The sequence below is a fragment of the Bactrocera dorsalis genome, chromosome 2 (assembly GCF_023373825.1).
Source record: "Bactrocera dorsalis isolate Fly_Bdor chromosome 2, ASM2337382v1, whole genome shotgun sequence".
In the NCBI taxonomy this organism is placed as follows: domain Eukaryota; kingdom Metazoa; phylum Arthropoda; class Insecta; order Diptera; family Tephritidae; genus Bactrocera; species Bactrocera dorsalis.
The window spans coordinates 26,420,602-26,447,587 of NC_064304.1; the positions used below are offsets into that span (position 1 = coordinate 26,420,602).

The 26,986-nt window shown below is 34.8% G+C and overlaps 1 protein-coding gene across 1 annotated transcript; it reads left to right on the forward strand.

Moving 5' to 3' along the window:
- The first annotated feature begins 20,990 nt into the window (after positions 1-20,990).
- LOC105233903 (uncharacterized) lies at positions 20,991-26,625 on the forward strand. Its single transcript, XM_011216079.4, has 3 exons — positions 20,991-21,264; positions 23,633-23,880; positions 25,512-26,625. The coding sequence occupies exons 1-3, from the start codon at positions 21,253-21,255 to the stop codon at positions 25,933-25,935; spliced, it is 684 nt and encodes a 227-aa protein (XP_011214381.1). The 5' UTR covers positions 20,991-21,252; the 3' UTR covers positions 25,936-26,625.
- Positions 26,626-26,986: the final 361 nt, after the last annotated feature.

The window sequence follows — 26,986 nt, forward strand, 5'->3', positions numbered from 1 at the left end:
AAGGTGTACGCGAAGATAGCCCTAAAAGTGCTTACTGACGACCAGAAATTGCGGCGAGTGAAAGTGTGCTAAGAAAATTTGAACATGTGTGAAAATGACCCTGAAAGAGGCATTTTAAGACGACAGTGCAGATACAAGCAGCATACCCCTCGGATCTCAAGGTTATTCCGGAGAATCCCTTCCGTGACGCCTTCAATGCTTGGAAATCGTGCTGGCAGCGCTGAATCGACGCAGAAGGAGCCTATTTTGAAGAATTGTAATTACTGGTTCAATACATTTTTTTTTTAAATTGACTCAATTCAATTACTTTCCGGACAAACCCTTCAGTGCCGGCACTTTTCGCTTTGTAAAAATTTTCAACAATTTTAGAAGCCCTTGAGCGCTGTGAGCAATAAAATGTGATAGAGAATAAATTCTAAGAATTACTTCAAAACCCAACTGAATCGATCAACTATGCGCCCGAGCGAAGTCCACTTTGAACAAATATCTAGCATACTTAAATTTGCATTACCAACATTTCCTAGACTTTCTTACGATGTCCTTATATTGTCTGGATCAACACCATTTTACGATCATCTGGGATCATTTCGACAATTTTTTGATGTTTTAAAAATGCTTAAAGCTTCTTTTACACGTTCTTTGGATTCATTGACGTATATATTCAAACGGAATTTAAAAAATAACTGACGAAAGATTACTACGGCTGGCTCAAAGCTTGAATATTACAAGCCCTTTTTTATTAGTACTTTTGAAGTCAGAATGTTTTATCTCACAGATCAATTGTCCTAAGGCTGTGATATTATAACACTTTGTCCTATGGTGGTTATGTGACTTTAATTTTGGAATGACTTTTAGGTGGCTTAAAATATGTCCTTTGAGAAATCAAAGTTTCCGAAACAAAAACAAAATTCTATATAGCGAAACGTCTTGATCTCATCTTTATGGCAGATGCTATTCATTTCCATAGCAGAAAATACAGACAGATGTAGAAGTAAAATATCTAGCATACCATGTAATTAAGCCCTAGTCTCCCAAAAATAGAACAGTTTAGTACGAGTAGAAAGTTCTGATTTCATTTTACCTCAGCATCTTCCAGAAAATTTCAACATTAGAACTATTATTATCAGGAATAATTTTAACATTCATAAAAAGATACCAAGAGCTGATCTGGAAATTAATAACATAATATGAGTTTTGGATTTTCATTTTGGATGAATTAAAAATGTGAGCGTTGTAAAATTTGGATGCCGGAATCAACAAATATTATATTTATCATTGTAAAAGTAGTTAAGTTTTACAGTTTTTCTTACTCATGAAGTAGTGTATAGTCAGAACTACCATTGCGGTGAGATGACGAGATGCTAAAAGCAAGTAGTTCAGAAGGTCTCTTGTGCTCCAATTTAAGCCAGAATGAGTTCGCAGCCACACAAGCTTAAGAATTTGATCAGCTTACCAAGCTCACTGGAGGTTCATAGAGATCAAGAGACAGCGGAGTGCAAATTCATGGAATCGGAGTAAGGAGGAGCGGATATATCTATCAAGCTCATCAGCTTTCTAGTTTCCACCGATTTTTCTGTGAACCTGCACTTATAGTCGGATACCAGAGTAGATTGTTGTTATTGTCAGTGAGCTCAAGACCAGTATTACAACACTTCTATCAGAGTGAATGGTCATCTCACTGAAGGAAGCAGCTCTTCGGATCTATACATCTGCTACTACCTTAACTAAGTTTCGATCTATTCGTGAAAAAGTCCACTGCATATCTTCTTCAGTGGATTCGCACCGCCCACACTTCTCTTCAGAATGACCTGTTTGGAACCCCACGTAAACCTAGCTTCCCGAGTCTTATAGCAGTCGTCGTCGCATTGCACCTGCCACTCTGACAAGTAAAAATTGAGATCTTGCGATTATTGCATGGGGTAGCGTTCTATGATGTTTGTTACCAGATTTTATAAAAATTGGAAGTTTTTAAGTTTACCTTTAACAATACAAAAAAACTGTGAAGATAGGGGCCATACACTGACTACTAAACGGTGTTTTCTTAGACGTTTGCTTTCCAATACTTTTCTCGAATTTGGACTTTTTAACAGCTGTTACTTGATTTATATTAGTATAATTTCCAATTTCATAATAAATACACTTACTTTGGAACAATGTTGGCAAATTGCACCGAAATAAAGATTCGGTTTGTAGGAGGCAACGCAAGAAAATTTTGTTTAGTGATGAATTTGAATCTTGATAATCTCCAAGCCATTGTTGGGAAGCGATTATATTCTCAAAAACTCAGTGTTTAGTGCGTTCTATAGGAAGATTCAACTGATGTTCCATATTTTCTCACAAATGAAGTTACTGTCACAGGCGATCGGAAAGAACCATGATTAATGACATTTTCGTGTCTAAATAGGAAGATGTTAATGTGGGCGATCTTTAGTTCAACTAGACGACGGGACATGCCTTACATGTCATATCATGCGTGGTGACCCTGTGACGTAGCCAACAAGATCGAGTGATTTAATACCACTCTACTATTTTTGTTGTGGTTATGTGAAGTGACTAGTCTACGCAGATAAGCACGAGGCGATTGACGCCTTGAAAAAGTATATTCGGCACGTTATTGCTGTTATACGGCCACAATTGCTACAAAAATGTATCAAAATTAGGCCTCTCGGCTGGAATTTATTTCAACCAAAAGCTGCCATGCCAAAGTCATTTTTAAAACATAATGGCGAACACTTACATTTATAAAAAAAGGTAAACTCTTGGTCTTATTTTAAATTGTATGCGTTTTATTGCTCTTTAAAAAAGCATATCTGAAAATACGCTATACTTAGAATAACTACCGAAAGCGTTTTTTATAATTTAGAATTTTGTTTTGTTCGCTGGAGCCTTGCACAGGGGTCAATTACCATATATACATATGTAAATGTGTGTGTCTAAAATTGTTTCATTAAAATATATAATTAAAAAATTAAATATGAATACTTTCAACATTTTTCCTTATCTTCAAAAGCCATTTTTCATCATCACTGTGGTAATATTTTCAAAGCGACTGTCAAGGTCAGGAGGCCTATATTAAAAAAAGACTCACACATACCTATGCAACATGAAAATAACTAAGCCTATATTTTTGCTGTTGCAGAATATCCACAAAAATCGATTAGCTCCAAATCCAACTTGTAGCTGTGGGAAATTTAAAGCAATAAATATAATTGCTTGCCTAGAGTAATACATACACACATACGCACATAATGACCTGCATCCATGCTGCGCACAAGAAATATTTCTTTTTTCTTTTTTGGTAACTTCAAACCGAATCGGTGCCACAAACCACAAATGAAAATAAAAATCGAAAAATGCGGAGGCTTAAACTGTCGGCTTTCAAGCTACGCGTGGAAAATTGACGCACACACACATATGCGTTCGTAAGCTCAAAGTTGCGTATGCTTTGTTTTTTACTGTTGCAATAACAACACTGTTAAAGTCAATGCACTTCACGCAATTTATGCGCAAGTCACTAAATGGTCAATAAGAACTCTCCCGTGTTGACCATACATATGTCCGCGTTTACACACTTAAACGTTATTGCGTCGATATTGACCTTGATATTGTGAGCCAATCGAGACGAAAATGTCATGTTTTTGCACAGGAATGTGACAGTCAAGCCAAGTAAGCAGATATGCTTGTCTATGAGTAATAAAAATCTGCGAAACTTGCGTTACAACTACGAAGTCTGTGTATGTGTGTCTGTGCGTGTGACTGCAGTAGTATGTTGTTATGTAAGCGCCTAAAAACTGGTGCATAGGTTTTGTATTTCTTGTGGTCGCAAATGGAATGTTGTCATAGCTAAGCGCTATGTGCTCCACCATATTTCACATCGTCTGAATAGTGTAGAACCTGAAACTCAAACTGGTGCAATAACATGTGCGTAAGCATTTTTGGGTTCGTAAACCCCGCTGGGAAATTCCAATTAGAAAAGTAGATTTTTAGAGCAAGGTGAAGTCAAAGATGCTGGTACCGATTACGTATATGAGTAGTTAAATATTAGATTCATTCATATGCCATTATCAGAGCAGCTCATCCATAACTATTTTACCATCCGTTCAACTTTCGGTGCGGGAGGCTCTACATCAAACCGAATGCATTGTTTTCGTTGTTATAGTCACCGAATTTTCCTTTGCTGGAAGGAACGATGTCTGCGTTGACGACGAACCGCGTCCAAGACGGTCATCAACATCAACTCAAGATCAACACGTCAATAAAACAAAGGAATTGGTGGTGGAGGATCAATGATTAACAGTCTAATATCTTATTGGCATCATTGGAATATCGAAAGGATCAGTGAAAACCTTTTTGGAAAATCTTTGAACCTCAGAACTGTGAAAGCACGATTGGTTCCAAAATCCCTAAATTATTTGAAAAACTGCGTCACTTTAACGTTTGTGAAACAATGCTTTCCGACTACCAGAATGTCATGAACGCATTACGGGCGATAATTCATGTATCTATATATGCGATCCGAAAACAGACGATCAATCGGCCGAACATCGTGGCAAAGGTGAGGCGAAGTCGAAAAAACCACGTCAAAGCCGAAAAAATACGTCAAAAATCATAACCTTGAGATGTTTTTTTTTCGATTATGAAGGTATGATGCACTCCGGATTCCTTCCTACTCGTAAAGAGCGGCTAGATTTTGGGCCGAAAACTCTTGGTTTTTGCACCACGATATTGCACCGTCGCATAATGCTTTGATTCTTAGTAAACTTTTCTTCAAATTTTCAACCAATATCGTGTCGTAACCACCGTACTCGCCAGATTTAGGTACGTATGGTTTCTGACTATTCAGCAAACTCAAACGACCACTCCGAGGAAACCGATGTGAGTCAATTGAAGACATTAAAGAAGTGAATCGCTAAGCGCATTGAAGGTTGTTCCGGAAATTGACTTTATAACCGTTTCGAAGATTGGAAAGAACGTTGGCACAAGTGCATTGGGGCCAAGGAAGATTACTGTGAGGCGTAAGACATAGATTTTGAAGAATAAGTTTACAATTTTAAAATAATGAAAAGTCCTAGTATCTTTTGCAAATTTTGATGCTCATCATAATGTTGAAACCAAGATGTCAACGATAATAGAATTGCAGAAAAATTTCGTTTTATTAATCAGTTATACTGTAGTTGTATTTAGTTCCCTTATTTATCCATTCTGAAGATCTTGAATATAGGTTAGATTAGATTGCTGATCCCTCAGCATGGCGGGAAAACGCCCTGAACTATTTCGAAACCGCCCTGAACCTATCACAAATCTGCTTTGGTGCTATCTTTTTCCACGATTTTACCTCGATGTCTAAATATATAAGATCCGAAATGTTTATATGTTGATCTGGAAAAAGTACGTTCGAGGAGGAAGTGTTGACATGAGCCTATCTCATTTTCTTCCAAACAGCTGAGGTACAGCCATGCAATAAGATATTCAAGCTGACCACATGAATCACAATTATACAGTGTCTAGTTACAAATTTTATAAATATTCAAAGCAGGACCTTGCTGAGAGTGAAGAGTTCACTAGACCTCTTACGATTTTCACTAGGAAAGAAGGATCTTGCCCCTACACTGCTGGTAGTTGATCAACTCTTGACAAGCTGGTCTGTGACACAACATGCCAGTAGTGAATCACAAGAAGCACACGGAATTAGTGCCCGAAGCAATAGATCTACTGCAGTTTTTGCAGCAGCCACCTCTGCTTGGAAGATGGTCATTAAGCCTGTTAATTCGTTTTTAGGATTCCAATGGGAAATTTTGCACACGTCGTATTCTCCTCAAGAAGCTGCAAATTTGTCGAAATTGCCGATACCAGACCATATAAACTGATCGACCGAAATCCAGTCTTTATATGAAGAACATTTTTATTTGATAAGATATCTTCTAGCAATTTCGCATGGATTTTTGTCCAAGACAGCGATACAATTTTCGAAGAAATTATTCAAATCGGACCACGTAAGCATACTATAGATGCCGTATAAATTCATCGATCATGACAAACGTTCCGATGCCACCGAAGCTTACTTTTATTCTGATTTATCATTATACAAAGCTTCGAGTATTTAACCATCCCATGAAAATTACGTGTTCAGCTTCAGTCAGAGCTTTAACAAACAGAGCTTTCGAAAATAAAATAATAAAATTAATAAATATTTATTTAAGTAAAAAAAGTAATCAATATTCTTAACAAAATACTTTTAGTGAACCAGTTTTGGGCGAATGAATTTCCCTGCAGGGTATAAACTGAAACTTGTTTGGCTTTGTGCGTACATTATTTAAGCTACATACTTATGTAGCAAATTACGTTGTTTCTGGTATTCGTCGGAGCATTGCCATTGGCAAATATTTGTGGCGCAAACATACTTACATACATTGATAGTCAAGGTCATCAGCTTGCCTAGGATATTGGCAGTCGGCATATTTTCAGCGATTTCCGCATTGTTGCGAGAATTTCGGGCGCTGTACACTTGATACATTTTTTCTTTTCTTTTTTTTTGCATTATAAGGTGTGTGTTCGATTTCAGAAGTCAGAAAAGTCAGTGCGTGCAACAGTGTTGCCTTCCACGTAAAAGGTACGTATAATCAGCATTAATAGTTGCAGATGTGCATTAAAAGTCACTATCAAACGGTTTCGAGTTTCATACAGAAAAATACATGTATACATACATACATATGTATATATGCATGCATATATACATTTGTACATCTGAGTAATAGTTGTGTGCGCATTAAATCTGACTTTTGCAACATGCTTTCACTTCCAACCATTTGCACTCCGCATAAAGGCAAATCCATCACGCATATCAGCTATTATTACCGGAGATATTACAAAAAGCCTAACTGTTGCCTATCTCCGCACTTCTTCTTCGACTACAACGCGGTGAAAAGTAGTCTACTTGCTTATTCTCCCCTTTGCCACTGTGCTGAAAACGTCAAACGGTAATATCGAATTTCCCGAACAAGTTTAGCTAGTCTGGAATTGACTTTCGTCATTGCCGCTTGTATAGATTTTACGGCGATAACGTTTGATTTCGTTGATTCCGCCAAGCGTTCGCACTGCGCTAAGCAAACACTCAGCCAGCCAAACAACTACAACAACCAGCCCGATAGCGCAAGACAATAGCGAAATTGTTAACCTTCTAACTTTTGTTATTGCTCAAAGGATGGCAGGACTTTAGCACAATCACACACACACATTCAAATACAAGCCATACATATAAACTCACACACAGATACACAAATCCTTTGCCTTCAATCGTGGTTTGTAACCGGAGCAAGACATCCTCTCCCATCGCCTGTTGGCCAGCGTTGATTTCATTGAATGCTTCAGTGCGTCTAAAATTTCAAATGATCACCCAGTACAAACGTTTCGATGTATATTTTTGCAAAACTGTGTGCGTTTATGCCTTCTGTGTCTGTGTGTATATATAACTGCTGTTTCGCTGTGCGTTGTATTTGGGGTTTGTTGCCGCTTATATTTTTTTCCTCAGTATTTGCTGAAGTGCGCGCACGGAGGCAGCTGAAATAATTGAGATACTCGACTCGCAAATGGAAATTAAGAGATAAGCCAACGGCAAAATGCGAATATACCGTGGTGTGTGGTAGGTAGGTGATGACTGCTAATTCAGGACTTTTATTTCATCAATTGCCGTGTAGGAAATTGGCGGAAAATGCATGAGATTTATGGTTATGCAAGAGATTATTGTTCTCCGGGAAAACTCACTTTTAATATATCCACAGTATTTTCAGCAATCTGAGCCAAATGTCAGCATGTCGAAATATTACTTTCAATATGTCAATCGCCTCCGACTTATCTGCGTAGAGAAGCGACTTCACGTAACTTCGGAAATATGGTGCAAGGGTGTATAAATCGCATGATCTTAGAGGTCACGCTACATGCCCACGACGCGATATAGTGCGCTCACCAAAAATTTCCTTCAATAAATTAATTGTTTCGTTAGCAGTTTAGCTTTTATCGCCGTCTTGTTGGAAGCAAAGGCCGTCCACATCAACCTGTTCCATTACAAAACAAAAAACTCAATAACCATAGCTTTTTATGATATAACGGCATCTTCAATCCAAGATTGCCGGATTTCGCTGAATCTGTCGAACCGAACCTTATTTTGTTAATAAATTCGCATGATGTGCAAACGTTTCTCTGGAAAAGTTCAGTTCAGTTATTATGGAAAAGTAAATCAAACTAAGTATAAATGAAGGACAGCTGTCAAAAAGAAGAAATTCGAAAAAAGTATTGCGTCATTGAAAATCACATGTTAAAAAAACACCCGTTATAAAAAATAAAGTATTAGAATATTCATAAACTAAAGGTTTTAAGGAAGAAGCCAAAAAGAAGAAATAGTAGTCCGAGGGAGACGACGATATGGGTTTCGGTCTCTACGACTAAACAGCTCAATATTTAAATGAAAAAATTATTTAAAGTTAATGGTTAACTCGTTGTTTGTCTTCAAGAACGTTCTCGCTCGTTGGCTTAAAGGATTCGACAGAAAGAGACTTTTAACGTCGGTCGATCTGGTTTGCCGTCTCCATTGAGAAATGATTACTATTCGGGGGTTCCAAAACTATATCGAAACAGTAACTAAAATTGTACAATTCTGCTGAAGTGAAAAATATCTTAGGTTCTATTATATAACATATTCAATTGAAATTTTATATACAGTCTTTTGTAACGCCAGACGATTATATCCTCTAATTAGGTCTTATATAATATGTTGACAAGACGTGGAGTCATCACAAATATACTCACCTCGATATGCAAGATGTTTCCGCCTTTATCCCTCTTTTTCTTCCATGCAGCTTTTGCAACTGGGTTCCGATAGGATTTTTAGCCTTACCGCTTGGGCACCACAAAGAGAACGTTAAGTCAGAACCCTTATAATTAGCAGAAGCTAAAGCTTATAGCGGGTGAAGAACTAGCTGGATTTTTGCGATTAACCTTGGCTCAGAAGGATCTTGGGACCGGACGACAAGCATAAGCTCAATCTAAATAAAACGACTGCAGCATAGTCGCTAAGCACAGATAACTTACTTGATTCCCCGAACCAGTAGCCTAGTAACAGGTATGGCCAAGCCCATAATAAAGGAAACTTAAACTATTTCAAAAATAATGTTTCCGATACATTTTATGTTCCATAAATAATAAATAAGAACTGTTGTTTGAACGTTACGTTAATAATTTCGAGGGAAAAGTTAAACTCCGATCATAAAACAAACTAGTCTATGTAATCGGCAGGGATCCGGATTTGTATCGAGTCAACTAGGCAGCATTCCTCAAAATTATATCAAACGCGTTTTCTGTCGCTAAAAATTCCAACGAAGGCGTTAAGTAAGAAGCCCCAAAAATGTTCCTAAATCAAATATATGGCAACGCCAGCACTCAACTCCTCTTTGCGGCATGTTTTTCCAAGCGATATTAATATTATACAAATTGTATTGCAAAACAGCAAATCAACCCTAAATAACAGCAATGAATTACTTTGAACACAAAAGGACGAAAATGAGGACGAGTACATGGGCACCCATTGTACCGGTACCCTCATTATCTCTTGTGTTGTGATTAACTCGCCAAAGTGTAGGAAATGCAACGGTAGTGGCTTTAACAAAAATACGCAAAAAATCAGCAGCAGCAACAACAACAAAGTATACAATATTAAATGTGAAAAACAACAACACCAAGACTAAACTGATAAAAATAATAACAAAAGGGAGAGTGAAAAATCAGTTTGATGGGTGCCAGGATCTCATCAGGCAAACGCCTCGAAATCAAAAAGGCATTATTACGCGCACTTTTTCAGGCGCTACAGTCACCCGAAAAGCAAAAGCAACAGCGAAATAGTGAACCAAGGGGTGAAGGGCAGGCGCAACGCTGCTGCGAGTGCTTGCGAATGTGGCGCGTTGATTGTGCTTTCGAGGGATTACGCACGCAGCGTACTCGCCTTGCCGAGTGTCAACCCCCAAGCAGGGCAGAAACACATACACAGCCCTGTTAGACATGAACACACACAGAAACACTTGCATTGGAACTGCTTTGCGCGCGCGCATTACGGCGCTGATGGCTAATCGTGCACGCTTCGGAGCAATGGCGCGCAAGACCGTAAATGTTAGTTAGCGACAGTCATTGTTGTTGTTTTCTTTATGCCGAATGCCATTTCAACTGATTTAATTTCCGTTTGCGCTTAGGCAGCATGCGTGAGTGCCCATGCGCTTGCAGATGTGAGAGAGAGAGAGAGAGTGGAAAGGTAGCAGCATCGAATACGACCACCACCACAGCGTTGATTTCATATTTGTCCTTACGACGGACGGTCTGAGGTGTGAGGATAGTTTGTGGCACACCCGCTGTGTGTCACTCGGCTATTCCTGCTTCATATTTCTCGGCCGGCTGCTCCCAAACACTGGCTCGAGCGGACGAGTGGGAAAGAGATGAAAGCAAAAAGGCAATCAAATAATGGTGTCCTCTAATATTAAGTGTGTGTGTGTGTGTGCATGTGTTATAACGACAGCTCATTGCCATTGCCAGCCACTGCCATTGTCATACTTTGTCATATTCATATGTAATTATTGTTGCTCTAACTGCTGCTGTTATTGTTGTTGCGCGCACTTTCAAGAGCTCGCAAAGTTGCCATTCCATCCGCTTTCATGTAGTTAACGCTAATAACCGCAAAATATTGTGAACACCAGGCGACTACTTCATTAGAAGGTGTGTTCCCGTGTTCTTGCGTAATCCGCATTAGAACTGGTCTGAAAGCCGCCACAAACACGCCACACACGCACAAACGCTTTTAGCGCTCGAAAATAACTTTGCAGGCGGTAATTGTTGTCCGTACTGTACGAGTACACTCATGATTTTGCATGATTTTGCATATGACCATTTCGATTAATGAAAGAGTTCTTGCGCCGCTATTCTGCATGCGTTCTCTCGGTGTGTGGCTGCGTGCGGAACTCGGCAGGCAACTGCGCGCACGTGTGTGGGATTAAATTAAGACAATATGTAAATTCTCAAATCAACTCGTAGTATTCTTCACATTTTCATGAACTGCCACAAATCTAACAATCGCATTCATTATTTGCGGCAATCGCTTAAGCTTAAGCTGACAAACGACACTTTTCGGAAGGTTGCACACATGAGTACCTGGGAATGAAAGTTACAAGCATACAGTAAGCAAACTTTATGTATACATTAGGTTGTCTAATATCTCCATGTGTATTGCTGTGTATAAAGTGCTACAGAGCTCGTATCTGGCAATACTATCTTAACTAAAATCTTTGAAAGATCTTGACATAACCTACAAAACGACGCTATGCATGATATTGCGTTCAACAGTTATAGACGTATGTATAAACACGGAGTTCACTAACGCCGAAATTAGCGCTATTTTAAAGTTTTCTTTCATTAAAGGCAAATCGGCTAGAGAAACATTCCTTGAGATTAATGGTGTTTTGGGAGATGATACTCTATCACTTCGAATTGAGGAGGAATGGTTTCGAAGATTCAGAGCGGGTGAAAACAACACCATGTATAAGCCAGCGGACGGAAGACCTGTGACGACGAATACCAATCGAATCATGAAAAACATCGGGTTAGGCCAGCATGTGGCATCTTGTGACATCGCCCAGAAGATAGGAGTTAGTCACCAAACCATTTTAAACCATCAGCAGAAGGCTGGATACACAAAAAAGCTTGATGTTTGGGTGCCGCATGATTTAACGCAAATAAAACCTTCTGAACCGAATCAACGCTGCGAAATGCTGCTGAAGCGGAACGAACTCGACCCATTTTTGACGATGATAAAAGGATCACATACGAAAATATCAAGCGAAACAGTCGTGATCGAAGGCCGGTGAATCGTCCCAAACAGTGGCCAAGCCGGGATTGACGGCCAGGAAAGTTTTGCTGTGTGTTTGGTGGGATTGGAAGGGAATCATCCACTATGAGCTGCTCCCATATGGTCAGACGTTTAATTCTACCATCTACTGCGAACAACTGGACCGCTTGAAGCAGGCGATCGACCAGAAGCGTCCAGAATTGGCCAACAGGAAGGGTGTAGTGTCCCACCAGGACAACGCCAGACCACATATTCCGTTGATGACTCGTCAGATGCTACGGGAGTTAAGATGTAAGGTTTTATCTCATCCATCATATAGCCCGGACATAGCGCCAAGTGATTACTACCTGTTACTGTTCATGGCGAACACCCTTGTTGGTGTGAAGTTGAACTCAAAAGAGGCTTGTGAAAAGTGGCCATCCGAGTTCTTCTCAAATAAGGAGGGGGCTTCTACGTGGGGGGTATTATGAAGTTTCCGTCTAGATGTAAACAGATTATCGAACGAAACGGTGCATATTTGAACTAAATCCGATCACTTTTTATAAAGCATTGAATAAAGAGCAACCTTATATATATGTACATACATAGATATGTATGTATTATATTATGAAAGGATCTCAAAATCTCATATTTTGGTTAAACATTTTATTTTTTGAGAGTGTATTCGTGTGGACAGTGAATCAACTGTCCCAGCTTTCACATTTACTACATACTCAAAGCACGCTCAGAGAGTGCCCGCGGGCAATAAACTGCCGATCACTGATTTAGAGGATCAGCTATCTTGGTTAACTAAATATTAGTTTGTTCATTATTTTCATTTAACAACCGTTTATCTTCTTCATTACTAATAAGGCAAATAAGTAATTTAGCAATCTCTTAAGAAACGTTCATTTTATCATTGTGTTTCAGTTAGTGTTTCGGTTAGGTATAATCAAACTATTTAATTCTAATACCTACATATCAAAGCAAAGAGCCTACCTGTTATAATGTTTTAAGCAGTTGTCATGATGGGGGATAAGATGTTCTTTTTTCGTATTTTCTCCAAAAATAACTTACATATTTGAAATAAAATTTTCGAAATCTCTTTGTTAAATGATAAAGATAACAAATTTCATAGTACGTTAAAACCAAGAGGAACCGAAAGACAAAATAACAAATTTTAATAAAAAAAAACGGCCGATCTGAGGACGGGAAAAGGAAGGGGAAAGGCCTGGTTAATTTTTTAAGCATTACAAATAGTTTATTTCAATTTCCAGCAATAATAAAGCTCTTTAGAAACAAGTATATAGCAATGTTATAGGTAATGAAAAGTCCTGTAAATTTTGTATGTTGTCCATTTTCACATAACCTGAAAATTTAGGTGAAAAATTCAAATAGCCAAGATTGCACGCAATTTTTTTCTTTCCGGAATTTTGGTGGAAACTTGCCTTCTTATGTCTTAAACATACTGTATTTTTTAATTTAAAATATATATTTTTGCTCTTTATATTGACGTAATATTGAAAAAAACACTATATTTCAATCAAAAAACCTCAAATCATAATTTCACACTTTTTAATGAGAATATGCTTTATGAAAGCAGAAATCTCTTCTTTCTGACGGCATTAAAAATACATATATAACTTGCTCAGAAATTCCATCTGCCTATTATTTCGTTAGTAGAGCCGTAAAAAGTACTAAACTTAGTTTCAAAAGCGCTAAATTCAAAACTAATAACAAAACTATTGAGATTTCGTCACCTAAAGTGTGATCTTAGTAGTACTAAACCTCCAGATCGTAAAGCTTTACAAGTTTCACAGCTTCAGATGTTTGGCTAGTCTTTTTGCATATAGGGATGAGGGTGATGGAAATCTAACTAAGGCGAATAAAACCTTCAATTTAGTGCAAAAATAATAGATTTTTTTTAACTATACATTGTGACAAAAAAGTAACCGCAAATTGTAAATTAAACGCAAAATATTTAATTATTTATCTATATTTATTTTTCCGCCTTCAAAGTAATCCCCACCAGATACATATAAGATACTTATGCCAACTATTTTTCAAGTCCTCGAAACACCTTTCACAAGCTCTTTTAACGATGGTCTTCCGCTCACAAATCACAAAATATCATTCAAAATCATTCGAATAGACTCACGAGAGATGCCGAGCTCTCTTGCCACTTCTCTAGCAATTGCTTGACGATTTTCAAGCACCATATCCTTTAATTTTTTTAAAATGTTAATCAATTGAAGAGGTCGAATATCGTCCAAAACGAGGCATGTCTTCAACGATCTCTCATCATTAATAATTCTCGAGATATTCAGCTTTTTAAGTAAGGCTGTATGCAATTTTCATAGATTTTTTAATACACACCATCGATAAAAATTCTAATAAAGCCTTACTTAAAAAGCCGAATATCTCGAGAAGTATTAATGATAGCGATTTTTACCTTAGACTTTTTTTATAGCAAATAAAATTTCCTACAAATTTGTCATGAACATTTTTTCTTTAGCTCCTGTAATTTACGAGATATATACGAAAAAATACGAAAATCTTAGAAAAAGTCGGGTTTAGAGCCCCCTACTACCTCGCCGGTGTGAGTTACGACTTTGTTGCATTGGGCACTTTTGTAGAGTGAACAATTTTGAGAAATATGCGTCCAAAGTCAAAGCGATGCCATAAAGAACCTCTGATCTGTAGGAATTTAAAGATAAAAACTCACGATTGTATTTTCTATGGCTAAGGGGCTAAAACTTTAGGGTATTTCCAAGGAAATTTCGTAACGGGACAGAAAAAAATTTATAGTTAAAAAAACACGCTAATACGAGTATATACATATACATATATAAACATCATAAATCTATAACAACGTTAATGAATCATATATCATTAGTAGTATACTTTATATTTGTTGCTATATTTCGGTTGGGAAAACTATGCAAAGAAATATTTTTAATCAAAGGAATTAGGTCATTGAGTAATTTACTCACTGCAATTAAAATATAATTATTTCCAATTCGTTGTTACATATTTTAGTAGTTTTTTTTTAACAATTTAATAAAATAATTAGAAAAAAAAATTCAAAATTGTAACTATAAACGGTGTAAAAAATCAATTAGTTTCCATAGCTGAAGCAATGATCAGTTTTAACGGTTCGAATAATGAATATATATTAAATGCAATCATAATAAAATCGGATGTGTTCAATAAGAGTATTTGTGAACCATTTTCTGTTGTTTCTAAAAATAGACTTTACCAAAGCAAACAAATACAAATACAAATATATATGTAGGTATATACACACGTGTACTTATACTCGTAAATCAATTTGTAAATTCCATTACTGATTCTCCTATTTAGTCTTCCGAAATGCAACAAAGCGAATACATAAAAAACTAAAACACAATTTACGTGTAACAATTAGTTCGTGCTGTGCATTTCGAGTGTAACTAAACATGCATACTTACATATGTACGTATACACATTACACAACACGTATGCACTCTTCTGTTTGTAATTTTGTGTGTTGCCACAGGCACAGCCCTTTTAATGTAGTTCGGACCCTTGTTGTACGAGTACACGACGACTGTAATCTATTTATGCGATGTAATTAGGTCAACTAAGCATATACTCATTCACATATTTAGTTAAAACACAAGTAAATGGATGGACATTCAAAGCCATGCTTGTAAAAAACGTCTTCAATAACCTCCAACACAAGTTTTCAGTGCTTGTTTAAATTAAATATTATTTGTACTACTTGTATATATCGGAGAAGGTGTTGAGCCCCAAGTGTCTTCACGAAAATTTCTTCAAAGTATTTGAAACATGACATCATAATGCGCGAACTAAAATTGTCGTCTTTTGCAACAAAGAATATTAAATTCAGACTAGCACGCTGTAGCTCGTGGGTTTAAATATGAAGTTATACGAGTATACTACTATTAGCGAAAAATAGTCAGACTTTGTACATAATTTTAAAATTTTGTGGTTATGGAATCAATCAGGCTTTCACTTTTCTTAGGCCCAAATGATATTTCAAAATGGTTTTCCCTGGTTCTGCAGATATTCCAACGATGCCAGTAAGATCTCTAACTGTTAATCGTTGATTCTCAAGCACCAATTCCTTTATGTTATAGACGTGTTGATCATCAGTGGGTGTTGATGGCCATCTTAGACGTATTTTACTCGTGACAAACAATTATCACTGTAGGTTTTTTCCAACATTCGGAACGTTTCAGCACCAGAAATTGAATACTTCAGATATACAAGCGTATACTAAACACTAATGATTATTTTGATCTGACATTTGGCATAGATATCACTGACAGTCATATAAATCTAGAATAAAAATATTTCAATGAATGTGTTTTCGTGCGAATTATGCAGCAGACGGGTCTGTAAAATGTTCCTATAATACAGATTTGGGTAAGTAAGTAGAAAGGTGAATGGTAAGGTGCGAACCCTCAAAAAATTCGAGTTTTGTAACTCAGTGACATTTAGCATTAAACGCTAGTCAAAAATTCAGAGTTAGCCAAATAAAAATTTTTCAACCAATTTATATCAAAACAATTTTTACAGAGTTTAGTGAGTGACTCAATATAAATCACGTATATACATATGTACGAGTATGTGTTTATAGTTATATCTACAAATATACATATGTATGTATGTGGATAATAGCGACAAGCACTAACAAACTGTCAAGTATTTGTTCATTGTTGCCAAATATGCTGATAAAAAAGTTTGCCAAAGGCCTTAACTGGTGCAGAAATAGAAGAAAATGCAAGAAAGTGAAGGGAGTTTCTACAAAGCGCAATAATGTCCGGCTAAAACTAAGTACATGCTCAAGGATTTATTCCATTTTTAGCAGCGCTGCCATATAATTACTATATATCTTACATACAAGTGCACGAGTATAACATTCAAGTGAATAAATGAATTCATTTTTTTAAATCTTTTTAGAACTTCACAATAAGTTTTTGGTGTGGCCACAAACACATAGAAATTACTTTTATTAAATGTTTAATGGTAATTTGTAAAAAAAAATACGATTAGTTGGTTTATAAACAAGACTGAACAGAAAAATGACAAATACATAGATTTATTGAGAATTGGCTAATTGTTAAATGCAAACAATATAAATGGAGTTCAATTTATTGCTCTGGCAGAGTTCAACCACACTTTTGTTTTAATTCCGTCACAAGGCTTGCTGGACAAGCATGCATGTGGATATGCCATGTACAGCTATATAAACATATTATATACATATGTACATGTCTATAGATTTAAAGTGTTATAAGCAGCCATATATATATATATTTATTTACATGCATGCTGTTTGTTATATGCTGTGAAAATCTCAATGTTTTGCTCTTTTATGTCTATTAAGCACTTAATGCAACTAGTTATGCCGGTTTCATTGATTGTAAGCAATACTTATTCAATTATTTTGTGCTTAGTACATATATACATACTTATATACATATATACTATGTACAAACAATCTAACAGAAATGCTAGTACTATCCAAGCAACAACAAATATTTGCCGTTCTCTGCTGTCAGGTGAGTAATGCCCACCCAAAAGTTGGATTAGCCGATAACTGCACATATTGATATGTGCTAGGCTTATAAGTTAAAAAAATATTGGTATATACAGATGTTTATTGCCCAATTAGATCCAAAATAATGGCAGCTTATAAATCTTTTAAAATTATTCGGGTTAACAAATGTGATTCTTCATAGTATTTTCTATATCTCAATATAAAAATTGTATGTACAATACTTGTTCTGGAATCAAATTAGTTTATCTATTTATGCGAATGAGTTTGCTTTTTCGATAGTTTGTATTTTCAAAAATATACTGTAAAATCGGTTGCCAGGTGCAATCTGACATTTCCATTGGAAAGTTTGACATTTTTTAGCATAACATCACTCAGAACGTTTGTCATTTATCGTGAATTGTTTTATTTACAGGGAATTTGCGATCATTTTTCACAACTTTCGACGTGGATTATCACGACAAGAGTGCATCGATGAACAAAAATCTTTCTATGGCTATGAAGCACCATCCTATAGCATTGTGAAAAACTGGTACAACGAATTCAATCGTGGCCGTAGATAGCGCTGTAATTGTAATTGCTGCAATATCCTGCGCTGTCTATTATAACTTGACGTTTTGGATGGCAACTTCAAACTAAAATCTCCGCATTTTTCACTAGAAGTGACTTCTAGTTATGTTGGAGTATCCGAATGAAACTGTTGGATTGGTGTCTGGTAACTGTGATGTCCAATCTAAAGTAACAATATTTGTAAAACATGTCGTCTGAATGGATGAAAACACTCCAGCTATGAGATTATTCGACGCAGTACAAGGGTACTTTATGACCAAAAGCTCCCAGATCTGAATATGCCCATCAAAGTTTCTATCGGCAAATGTGTGAGTGAAAACTTGCCCTGAACCCCATATCACTCACAAACCTTATGAACCAGTGGTCCTAACAAGTTGAAATAACATGAAATGTTCGATTACATCCGAACTTAGGCCTTCCTTACTTGTTTCTATTTATTTATTTTTTGAACATCAGCTACCAACTATATCCAAAAGTACTAAAAGAGGCCTGAATGTTCGTGAAATTACTCAGTGCTTAGTTTTCAAGGTAATGAAATTTTCCAAAAGGTTTTTTATTTTAGAAATAAATAAAAAACATATAGCTACAAAATGTGATGCACTTTAATAATCAATTGCGGAGAGCATTCTATATAGGCCATTTAAAGTTGACCCATCTGGCAACGCTGTAACTTTTAACAGTGCTGACAAATCGGCTAATGTCATACCGCGTTAGAAGCGTCATTCGAAGACAATTTATACCATGGAACAGTACACTCCAAAAGAACGCGCTGAAATTGTTCAGCTTTATATTCAAAATAACTTTTCAATTGTGTTAACTCAACGTGCGTTTCGCAAAAAAAATAAAGTGAAAAGTGCTCCAGTTAAGAACACAATTAAGTCTTTATACGCAAAATTTGTGAACACCGGTAATCTCAGTAATGCCAGTCATTCATCCAGACAACGCACAAGACGTTCTGATGAAAATATCGAAGCTGTACGAGCCAGTATTGAGAGTTATCGAAAAGAGTGTTAGCTGTCAAAGCTAAAGGTGCCCATTTACGCGATCTAATTTTTAAATATTAGCTGAAACAAATCCCCTTGGACCAAAATAAATTATTTTTGAAATGAACAAAAAACATTGTTTTCTTTTGTTCTTTTTTTTTAGAAACAAATGTTTCAATATAAGAAGAAAGTAAAGAAGAATGATACTTTTCATCATAAATTTTCATATTCATAATTTATTAACTTTTCTATATTTTCTGCACTAATTATATGCCATAATATTTATTTAAATTTTTTTAGTAGTTTCTTTTCATAGAATTATTTCTACTTTACCATTTTCATAAAACTAACAATATATGTATAAACATATACATACACTCACAAAAGCTTTCAGTTTTGCCATGCCTTCATTTTTTACTTTTCAATAATCCATTTTTCTTCGCTTTTTAGTTTTCAATTTGAATTTGCGCCACTTGGGCTTGGTCAATGCATTGGTGGCCTTTCCCCAACAGGTTAGATGTAAATCATTTGCACTATCAGCAGGCCAGTAAAATTAAAACAATGTTGAAAGTAGCAACGAAACGATCAAAAGCAAACTAAACCAGATTACATTTGTACGAGCGCACATTACATCATCTTTCCAAAACTTTGGAAACACAAATTTGCGAAATCTCGGCCTTTGGCACTCAAATTGAATTATTATTCGTTAATAATTTAAGTTTATGAAATAGACAAATGCATGTGTGCATGTATGTGACTAACAACAATAAGGCAACTATGGCAAAGTTGAACACAATTAACCGCAAATACAACCCTCCACCCAAACATACATACATACACAAGCATAGACAGAAAAACACATGTAAGAATTGTGTCAGCCGACGAGCCACCTGTTCAGGTTTGTGTCTTAAGTCTTCTGTTCTAACTGCCAGCGACTGATATAGTTGGCTGGCAAAGTGGAGTATATCAATTACCACCGTCACTTGCATTCTCATCATCAAGAATTTAATAACTTTTACAAGTGCAAAGCGTTTGAACGGAAATGTGGCGTGGCAACTCAATCAATACAGCAATTCCCATATTAATATATACTATATATTCACTTCCATTGCTGCTGCGCGGCATATCACGTGGCTACAGACGGCGCGCATGCGCAACAACAAAGCGTTAAAAACAATAAATACCAGCTTAGAACTCCTCCATGCTGACTGGTTCGCCAAAGAAATTCACTTTTATTTACAAAACACATTCATAAGGCTGAAAAGAGCTGCTAAAATCATTGCGCTGAGTAGCCACGACAAAATCATTTGCATTGCAACGGCGACGTTTAGTTCCCGCACTGAGCACTTTGTGTTTTTGCGCTGGAAAATGTGAAGAAACTAGCAAAACCAGCGGTCAGCCACCACCAACTGCAATAACAACAACAACCCCTCGCTACAACAACAACATAAAGTCACAAACACCAGAGCTTTGTTATGTTATTGTTGTTATTTTCCAATACTTAATTTGTTGTTGTTTTTTCCTGCTTCTTTTACTTGGCTTTTATGCTCAAATCGACTTACTGGAGCATTTAAGGCAAAGCTGCGCATTTCTGCTGGGGTTACGCTTACGTTTGTTTTTGTAATTACAATTTGTTGTTATTGTTGTTTGTATGACTGTTAATATGTTTATTTATTGTATTTTTGTTTATTGGCGTTCCAACACCCATACACCGGCATCGTATGCCTTGACTGCCGCCAGCTACCGTGCTTGCTGTTCGCCGCTGTCGCCGCTGTGCAAAAACAATTGCACACCCAAGCACATACCTTCATACATATCTTCATACATACATACATACATATGCTGCTCACCGATTACTTGTGCTATTAACAATAATAGCAACAACAACAGCGACTGGCTTCAATCTGATTGACTTGTACTCCGCCAAGGTTCTGTGTTGGTATGCGGTGGCGCTGCGGTGCCGTGGCATGCAGCGGCGTGCTTTTGGGCGGCTATAAAAACTGTTGGCCAGGTTACGGTGAGAAGCAGTTCGTTTAAGAAGTTTGTCGCTGTCGGTTTTAAAGAAAAACCTCAAACCTAATTAAATTCAAGAGCAACTCTTGAAGTAAACAAAATCGCAAACCGCTTACGGTTCGGTACTGACGTGTGCGCGTTCACCCCGTTTTAACGGACAATCGTATAGGCTACACGAAATTCGTTTTCGAACTCACTCATATCAAAAAAGCTACTATTTGGAGCTACAGCAGCAGTTTACATTGTCACTAACCTCAGCGAAAATGTTCCGTTTTGTAAGTTTCACTCAGAACTGAAATTTTGAAATAATAATTTAGAGAAAAAGTTATTTTGGAAAACTGAAATTTCAAAACAATAATTTATTGAAAAATTAGTTTTGAACAATAATTTCAAATAGTGAGAGTTGTGTTTATATTAAACTGTGAGAAAAAAATATAAATTAAAAATTTAATTAGTGGAGCACAAAATAATATTTAAAAAAATTTAAATTAATATTTCGAAACAGTAATTACCTCTGCAGCATGTGTGAAAAATAAAGTAAAAAGTAATATTAATACAAATTAATGTGTATTTGTGATTTTAAAATTTCATAAAAATTATTATTTTTTTATTTTTTATTATTTTTACAATTAATACTGCTTTAAAAACAAAAGTTTTTTAATAAATTTTAGAATATATGTAAGAATTTTTAATCTATTAACAAAAATCACTTATTAATTAATTTTAAAAAAGTTAACTGAAAAATTAAAAAATAATTCAACAATGAAATAATTTTAAATTATTTAATCGAAATAATATTTAAAAAACATATAAAAAATAATAATTTTGTCACAAAGTTGAATTTTAAAATTAATGAAAAAAAATATTTAGTCAGTTTGAGTCATTTAGTTGAATTAAAAAAAATAAAAAAAAATTATTAAGTCACAATATAAATTAATTAGTTAATTAAAAAAAGTTAATTAATTTTTAAATTAACTAAATAATTTTTTTTTAATTTTTTTTCTTGCATTCTAAAAAAATTAGTTAGTTAGTTTGGGATTAAAAGCAAAAAAGGATATATAATGTAAAAATAATTAGATTTTTTAAATTTTGACAATTGATAAAATTAGTCAATAAAATTCAATATTTTTAATATTTTTTTTCGAAACTTAATAAAAAATTCACAATAAACCAAAAAATATTAATTTATTCCTTTTTTCTTATGTCATAAGCACATATGCCAAATTAAGTAACTAATTTTCATAGAATGCAAGATTGAAAAATTAATTAACTGGAATTCTTTAAATTAATTAATTTTTAAAATTTTGTTTAATCAATTAATTACAAAAATTCTAAATATAAAAATAAATAAGTTATGTTAAAAATAAATAGTTAATTTAATTAATTTTTAAAATTTCGTTCAATTAATTTATTTAAAAATTCTAGGCATAAAGCATAGGCATATTGTTAAAAAATTAATTTTATAATTTTCGTTTATTTAATTTTTATATCTAGAATTTCTAAAATATATTAATTAAACAAAATTTTAAAAATTAATTAATTTAATTAATTATAATTAATTATCTAATTTGTTTAATATATACTAAATGAATTCAAAATTAATTACTTTAATGAAAAATCCGAACCATATTTAATTAACTAAACAGTTATAATTACCTAAAAATAATATTAAGCAATTAAATTTTATTAAAAGTATGAATTTATTTCTCAAGAAGTAAAAAAAAATTTAAAATATTATGTAATTACTTAATTAAAAATAATTAAAATTTCAATTATATATAAATAATTAAACTGTTATAATTAAAGAGATTTAATGTTATACTAATAAATTAAAAAAAAAAATAGTAATTAATTAATTTATTTAAAAGGTTTTTTTATTTACTTTTTAATTTTCGTTAATCCAAAGTTAGAAATTTTTAATTAATTAATTAAACAAAATTTTAAGAATCAATTAATTTAAATAAAAAACCCAAATAAAAATATAAATATAATATATACATACATATATACATATATAATATATAAAAATATTTATTTACTAAACATGTTTGTTCAGATAATCAAAAAAATAAATAATTAGGTAACGAAAAAGTAAAAAAAAATAATATTAATTAATGACTTAATTTAAAAAAATTAAATTAGTTAAAATTTCAACTAAATTTAATAAATCGAAAAGATATAATTTTATAAAATTAAATTTTTTTAAAAGTATGCCTTATTTAATTTTTAGCCATTTAATTTTTTTTCTATTCTTGTACTAGGATAATTAAGATTAATTAATAAATTTTTAACTCTTTATATACATTTATATATTATTGTGGCCAATTTGGTCATTGTTCAAGGTTTTTTGGCCAAAAAACTAATTATTCAGCTATAAAATTATTTTCGGGCTAATTTTATACACAAAAGGCTATGCATATAGCACTTTAGAAACTGTGAAGAATTAAGTTAAGCTGTTGTTTCTTATCAAATCTTTAATATTTAATTAAATATAAAAATTTATATAAAAAATAACTAATTAATATTACTTTTATACTTATTTATAGAGTTAAACCTAAACATAACATATATTAGGTTAAGTTTTTTAATAATAGTAGAAATTCATTAAAATATTAACTATTTCCATTATAATTTTGTCCACAGATCCTTCTAAGCACCTTAGTTGCCATTGCCGCGAGTCAGGGTTACAATCAAAATCCCAAGACAGCGGCTATTATTAGTGAACAACGTTACCTTGCCGGTGATGGCAAATTCGGTGCTGCCTATACACAAGAGGATGGTATTAACTTCAAGGAGGAGACCGATGCCGATGGTACACGTCACGGTAGCTACAGTTATGTAGATCCTACAGGCGAGCGTCGTACAATTTCCTACACTGCTGGCAAAAATGGGTGAGTAAAGCATTAAATGCAACAGGAAAAGTAGTAGTAGTAGAATTAAAAATACGTTAAACACTTACTTGGGTTTCCTCGAGCAAAACGCGGCCTATATGCAATCACTTCGTTTTTTCATATAAAAAACAAATATCCGATCTAAATATATTAAGGGTTGTTTTGATAGTAATCCATGCCAAATTTCATGGAAATATCTTGTGAAATAAAAAAGTTATTCATACAAAGATTTCGTTTTCATCGGTCAATTTCTATGTATAGCTGTAGTATTAGTACAGTATTCCGATTAGGGTGGTTCCAACAAATCATCAGTTTATTGGCGAGAAGTGGTGAAGTTTGTATATTTTATAACACTCCAATCTTTCCTTCTGTCTTTCAAAACATAAAATATGCGAGGTAACCTTTTCTCATTTCTAAACATGCCAGCAGAAATAAGTCTAGTACCAAATCCAATTTTTTGATGCTCTCCGAGTAAATGGTTAGAGAGTAGCGCGAAAAGTAAAATTAGAGAATATTTTTATATCTGACTAAACCAGAATCATTCCATTTGTAAAACTTGTACTTGAACTTGTATCGAACTTGTGTCGATTATAATGAAAACTGATCAAATAATTGAGTCTAGACATATTAGCTTCTATTCTAATCAACACAGAAAGTTGATAAACTGAAAGTAACTTTGTATTTGATAAGTTTCAAAGCTTGAGAAGTACGAAACACGAAAAGCCTGCTCGCTGAAAGAAGTCATGAATCAGCAGAATAATGTTTGCACACCTTAGAGACACAGAGCTCTCAAGCAATTTGAGAGTGAAAAACGCAAGAATATATGTATTTCTTATGATACCCTAGATCACAGGTATATAAAACTTAAGCCAGTTTATAACTTACATACGTTAGTGTCTAAAGAAATGAGTAAAAAAGATATCTTCGAAAAAAATTTACCCAGAAAAATTATAAACTTCGGTTTAAGAAAACTCGAAAGATTTTATTAGTTAAACGCGCTTTGTAGTCAGGATATAGGGTCCGTACTGCAATAACGATTAAATGTGAATGTCTTTTGTGGTGTTGCAAACTGTTTTGATTTGTTGGTCGATTGCAACTGCGGTCAGTTGGGCAATTATTGAGCAAATGCGCGTGCAGCCATATTGCTAGCGATTAGGTACCCAAGTTAAAGCTGCCACCCAATACTCAAACCAGTATCATTGCAAAGGGGAAAGAGGTGTCTCAGCGTAAGAAACCTGCATAAATAAATTATTGTTATCGTTGAGCTGCAGTAAATTGAATCAAGCTTTTTTTTTGTTTTTGTAAGCTTAGTTGTTGGAGCGTTCAGCTATGACCGCTGAGCTAATTGGTTAACCACTCTAAACACAAACAGTTACTAATTTATGGAGACTTCAATAAAAGGTGCTGTGTTAGTGTATGCTTGCTTATGAATAGTTAATTGTACCAATTTTAGTGGTTTCTGTGCGAGCAAACAATCAATGTTAATTAGGCAACTAGCTTATAAATTTGTTGCCAACTTAGCAAAGCAATAAAAATTCACATATGTCTTGGCAACAATTGCTTAATTAAATAATTATAATTATAACAATTGGAAAAAACGTTTTTCTTAAATGCTTTCCATTTATTTGCAGTTTCCAAGCTAGCGGTGATCACTTGCCCGTACCACCACCAGCTCCACCACAACCCGTGCCACAACCGGGCTACGCACCACAGCCACAATACCAGCCACCAGCACAGTCGGGCGGTTACCGCAGCAACGACTACGATGACGGTTCGTACGATCCACGTTACAATGATCCCGGTTTCGGTCAGCAACAAGGTGGTTATCAGGCACCACAACCGCAATATCAGCCACCAGCACCCGCCTACAATCCACCACCACAACAGCCAGCATATAATCCACCGGCGCCACAATACAACAGCTACCAAGCACAGCCACAACAACAACCCTACTATCAACAGACCACACCCAATCCACACCGCTTCGCACCACCCGGCAAATTGTCGCTGAATCGCACACCAGACGGCTTTAGCTACAGCTTCAACAAGGTCTAAGCGGCGGTCTCTGTGCTTAGGTATGTGGGTGTTGGGGCGGTCAAGCATGGCAGAGGCGGGGGTAAACGTAGAAGGAAGAAATAAAAGAAAAAATGTGGATGTGAGCGTAAACACTACCTACTGAGCTACCTATAACTAAGCGCTAAGTGCGCTGCGTCTGGCGTTGCAGCTGTGCGGCACAGCGCGCTAAGCTTGCATTTCTGTCTTCTCGAACTACTCGAACTACTAGCGATTTCTCATACAACTTATTCCTATCGTTTCGTTTCAAATTCTGCATGCTTTGGTTTGTTTCACTTTCATTTCATTTTGTTTGGGTTTTTCTTCAAATGATTTTGTTTTTTCTTATATTTTTATTTTAATGATCGCGATCAATTTTATTTTGCAATTATTTTAATATTCAATTATTTTCTTTGATTTCTATGTGTTCTTGGTTTCTTCTCATTTTCCTATAATTACATTTCACACTTCATACATTTCAATCTCTCAAACTTCTGTTTCCTTTACATGAACGTTCACTTTGTGATATCTAAAAAGAAATGGCATAAAATTGTTGCAACAATTCCTTCAGGTTACTCTTATATGTAATTTATTTGTGCTTCCTTTTTATTTGTGTAACTTTAATTTTGTTTTTTTTTTTCTTGTTTTTTTGTAAAGCAATTGTGTCAAGTTTAAATAAAAATTGTTTTATTGTGAATATTAAAGAAAGCGTTTTTGATTTACTAGCAGAAATGTTGATCCTTAGGAACAATAATATTAATTTTGAGGGATATTCTAAGACTATGGTAGAAGTTTAATTTCCAATACTGGAGGTAAAATTGGAAGGAAGCGAAACTATTTCTGTTGGTGCTTTTTGCAAATCTTGTTGATCGTCATAGTAATTAAACTAGTTGTTTATATACTTAGACCCACAATAGACCATAGATCGCAGTGCAAAACCTCAATTTTCCTAGACCTACATAAGTAATGGAGGAAAAAATATTTAGAAATCTCATTCCAAAAGTTCTCAGCAGTGCATGCTCTACACTTACTGGATCTGATTATGACTAAATGT

Coding starts and splice junctions, on each gene's coding strand:
- LOC105233903 (XM_011216079.4), top strand. Junction 23,881..25,511: donor TACACTGCTGGCAAAAATGG/GTGAGTAAAGCA, acceptor ATTTATTTGCAG/TTTCCAAGCTAGCGGTGATC.